The 4,415-nt window shown below is 56.6% G+C and overlaps 1 protein-coding gene across 1 annotated transcript in view; it reads right to left on the bottom strand.

The window, feature by feature from the left end:
- Positions 1–1,995: 1,995 nt before the first annotated feature.
- The window catches only part of CHGA (chromogranin A (parathyroid secretory protein 1)), a 13,708-nt gene continuing 11,288 nt past the window's right edge, over positions 1,996–4,415 (bottom strand). Inside the window, exon 8 of the mRNA XM_009332365.1 lies at positions 1,996–2,079. Coding sequence (XP_009330640.1) covers positions 1,996–2,079 — 84 coding nt within the window. The remainder of the gene's footprint in view (positions 2,080–4,415) is intronic.

Genomic DNA, 4,415 nt, shown 5'->3' with positions numbered 1-4,415 from the left:
GTTGTTTGGTTTCTTGCGTTTGGGGTTGGTTTTTTGGTTTGGGGTTTTTTTTGTTTTGGTGGGGGTGGGGTGGGTGGCTGAGGGTTTCTGTGAATTTATTGTGACATGTAGACCTGAGTTTGCAAGGGGTTGTATGGGTGATGCTACCGGCAGAGACTCTGCCACAAAAAAAAAAAAAAGGAGAAACTAAATGCAACATTCAAATTCAAATTCAAATGAAGATCAGTATGTAAAATGTGACTTTTACAGCTGAATTAACTTCCTAATAACTGACGTTTCAGTACTGTTTCTGTGGAACAGCTTTGGTTACACTTCTGTTCCTACGTGCATTTCCCTGAGGTTAATGAGAGTGCGATCTCCTCAGGATGGGGTTGAGAGACTCGCACCTTGCTCCGATGCACTTTGCCCAGCCAGGCTCTCGCCCTGTGCCTTGTGCCGGCTTGCGCCCCGTGCCAGCACACCTTTCGGGCCATGCCTCGGCCTCGCTGCCGCCTCCTGCAGCTGTGTGGCTGCCCAGGGCTGGGGGCGAGGGGCACTGCCCACTCAGCAGCTCCTCCAGCCCTCCCTGGGGAAGCTCACCTGGTGGGTGGAGGACAGCTCTGGACACCCAGCGCCTCCTGCACCGAGGGGACCCCACACGCCCACCTCCAATGCGATTCACTCTATGGGCCAACAGCACTGATGTTTTTAGCTGAATAAAGGAAGATGTCAAGTTCAAAGCCTGGCAGCTGTTCCCTGAGCATCTCAGCTGTTCTGTGGGCTGCAGGTGATGGGAGACAACTGAGCTTCCAACTGGGGAGTGAGATACAGCCCTGGCAATGGGATGCTCTTTTCCTCTCCTGCCGATACACATAGAAAGTCTAAAATCTTACGATCAGTGTTCAGAGACTTTTGGGGCAAGCTTCCTCAGCCCAGGCACCACCCGGTCCTCCAGCTGGCATGTGACCTGAAGCCCAAAGGGTGGGGAAGGTTCTGCCTGTTAGCGCTGTGCCAGCAGGCCACCACGGCTCCTGCGAGCCAACGCACAGGAGGGGCGTCCCGTCAGGACCGGCCTTCACCTCTGGGGGAACATAGAGCGGTAGTTTTCCTTATGACTAGCCTATTTGTTACTTTTTTTTTCCTAACCCACTCGTGTGTTGTCCAAATAGCTTGACTTGGTCAAGTATTGCCCTAGTGTTTAAACTTCTAAACTGTTTTCTCTCTGGTCAACCCCGTGTTCATCAATGAACTATGGGTGTGGCCCACGTCTCACTGAAGCACCCGGGACACCCAGCGCCGGGGCTGGGCTGTACGGCATTGCCAGGCCCTGGGCGGGCGGGGAGAGCCCCGCAGCGCTCGGGACCTCAGGGAGGTGTCCTCGATGCTGGGTCTCGGCGGGCAGCAGTGTTGGAGCCTGGGTAAGGAGGAAAACGCCACCACAATGTGTCTGTGATGAGGGGAGGCCTCCATTCCCCCTCCTTCTCTGCCAGGACCGTACAAGCCCTGCAGTGTGCTGACAACCGAGACTGAAGCTGCCAAAACAAAGGAAGGAACCCACTGCAGTTTTATTTTTCCTTAGATATTTTTTTTATATAGAATATATTACAGTCAGAGTTCTCAGCTTTTAATCAAAAGATAACAAGTTATTGCAGTTTTTTACCCAGTGAAACTACCGGTGGAAGGAGAACTTTCTAGAAAGCGGTCTTGTCTTTTAAAAAAAAGAGGGAGAAAAACCCCACCTGGACAGAAAATAGATGTGTAGGTTGCGCTTCGCGCCCACCAGCGCCCAGCAGGGCTGGTGGGCATCCGTGTGGGCAGGGGAGTGTGAGGTGAATAAGCGGCGATAGGCACAACACTACGGCGAGGGAGGCAGGCCTGGGCACTAGCGAGGTTGGTTTCCTAGGCACGGTGCTTCTGCTCCGGCTTAATTGCTTTTAAATCAGGAAATGAAAATGCAGTGGGGAGGGAGGAGGGCGGCGGTGGTGGCTTTCGCCTGCATGGGGAGCGCTGGGACCCTCAGCCTCGCCTCAGCTCGTGCAGCTTGTGGGCAACGCGCTCCAGCTCGGCCTCGATGGTGGCCAGGCTCTCCAGCTCCTGGTCCTGCAACAAAAGCCCGGGACACGCATCAGTGGCTGTGGGTGGGCAGCCCTCACCCCCCAGGGCTATGGAAAGCCTTGCCTGGGGCTAGCTGCCAGTGATGGCACAAGCACAGCCACGTCTTGCCCCATCCCCTCAGCCCACTCCTGCATTTGACCCTCTGGACAGATGTCTGTGCGCAGCACTAATTAGTCCTGTCCTAAAGTTAAATCGCTGCAGCTGGTGATGGGGACAAGACATGCAGCCACCGCCCCTCCCCAGCCCCGCTGCCGGGCAGGGCAGCCCCTGACTGGTGTCTCCCTCCAGAGCTTGGGGCTGGAGGGAGATGGCTGCTGGAGAACCAGGGCTGGGGTGGGTCCTGCCAAATGGTACTGGGCGTCTGCGTTGAGGCAGTGGTGTCAAACCGGGACAGGCATGGTTGCCTGCCACCTGCGGCAAGTGCAGCATGTGCCCTGCTCCTGGAGGGGATGGCAGTGTCCCCTCTCCCCTCGCTGCACTGGGTGTCCGCATGCACCTCTGGTACCAGAAGAGTCTTTTCCATTTGGGAAAATAGTGACTGAGGAAGCCATCAGTTTAAAGACTCAAGCTGCCCATCGCTTGGTGGCCTTTCTACAGCGGCTCTTGTGTATCTATGCCATCACCTGAAGCTATTTTATTTAGCACAGGTACTCAAATTCTTAACTGCGTGGCTTTGCCTGAACTCCGGTCATACACAACTGGCCCTGTCTCGATGCCAGCCCCAGCCCTGCCTGTCCCTCACAGCTGCCATCACCTGGGACTCGCTGCATACCACGCGCTCAACCAATGCAGCAGCAGGCTCCGCGGGAGCAAACTTGGGGCTGTTGATGCTGTAAGTGCCTTTTCCTGTCGGCAGAGCTGAGGTGATGGCCCCTCTCCTGTGCGGAGGGAGCAGAGCCTTGCTGCTGCCTGCAGCAGCTGCCAAGCACAGGCCGATGCTGAGCCACTGGCCTGCATTTTATGTGGCTGGTGTGAAAAAAATTATGTTAAAAAAAGTCATTTTTCACATCCCTGAGCTATTTTCCTGAACAGGGAAAAAGTCACCCTGCCCCTCCGCAGGGCCCTTGACTCAGCCCCTGGGAAGGCTCCAGCTAGCAGTGTGACAGCAGCTCAGGGTGCCCGCCAGCACCCAGGGGACCTGGCCTGAGCCCAAGCGGCTGTTCCAGTGTGTTTTGTTTGAAGCGGGTCAGGGAGCAGGCAGCTGAGGCTCACCTTGCTGGAGGAGAGCTTTGGCTGCAACTGGAGCCTCCAGAAAGTGAGAAAATAGCACTGTGCTGAGATCCTCTGCAGCATCCAAAAAGAGGAGACGTCAGACCCAACCGCCACCTCATGCTGTGCCCGTGCACCCTGGCTCGCTCCTGCCCGGCCCCGCAGGCTGAGCCCCAGCGAGTGCAGGGAGCAGCACTCAGCGCCCTGCTATGCCCATGCTGGCCTCTCTGGCCAAGCCACGTGGCCAAGTAAGGAGAGGGGACAGGATGGCAGCTGCTCTGGCAAAGCCGGAGCCTGTGCCTTCCCTTCCCTCACTGCCGGGTGCCTGGTCTGATGCCTCCTCACTGGCTCCCAGAGGCCCTGATCTAGTTTAAAAAAAAAAACAAACCAAAAAGCTTTGTCGTTACTGTAAACATAGCAGTTTTGCAGCCTCAGCAACCTCCTTCCCAGTCCCCGTTTGGAGGCTGAGCCCGCCACCTTGCAGACAAGGTGCACCCCAGAGCCGCTGGCAGGGGCAGGTGGAGAACAGCCTTCTTGGGGAAGAGACCTGGGACGTGAGCAGATGGTGGTGAGGAGGCAGATGGGGCAAGTGCCCACCTCCTTGGCAGGCACCCGCTGCATCCATGCTTGGAGCTGAGACGCTTGGCTTTGCTTTGAACCAACACGACTGTAGGTGCCCTCTCAGTGGGGGATGCTGATGGGCAACCTTTGGGCAATGTTTTGGTGCGTAACTAAGGCAAGAGGGGTGTTTTGGAGGCAAGAGAGCTGCAGCAAACTGGCTTCGCTCACCTGCTGCCCCAAGTCTGCTCCCAGGCACCTGATCGTGCCTTGTCCCGGAGCAAACACCCGCAGAGCCCATGCCCAGCCGCGCTGTCCAGCCCCCTGCACTATCCCAAATAAACATCCGTGCCTGGAGCTAGGCCTCAGCACAATGGCGAAACCGTCACTCCTGGCTGCTGGGGAGGTGCAGCAGGACCTCCATAGCATCACGCGAGATACCAGGGAAGGAGGTCTCTGACTTTGGAGGCCTGGCTCAGATGTATTCCCATATCTGTCAACCATTTCCACTCCAACGCCCCAGCTCTCTCACCATGGCTGTGCCCCTGGTTTAC

The sequence above is a fragment of the Pygoscelis adeliae genome, unplaced genomic scaffold (assembly GCF_000699105.1).
Source record: "Pygoscelis adeliae isolate BGI_AS28 unplaced genomic scaffold, ASM69910v1 Scaffold429, whole genome shotgun sequence".
In the NCBI taxonomy this organism is placed as follows: domain Eukaryota; kingdom Metazoa; phylum Chordata; class Aves; order Sphenisciformes; family Spheniscidae; genus Pygoscelis; species Pygoscelis adeliae.
This window is presented reverse-complemented; position numbering and strand designations above follow the sequence as displayed.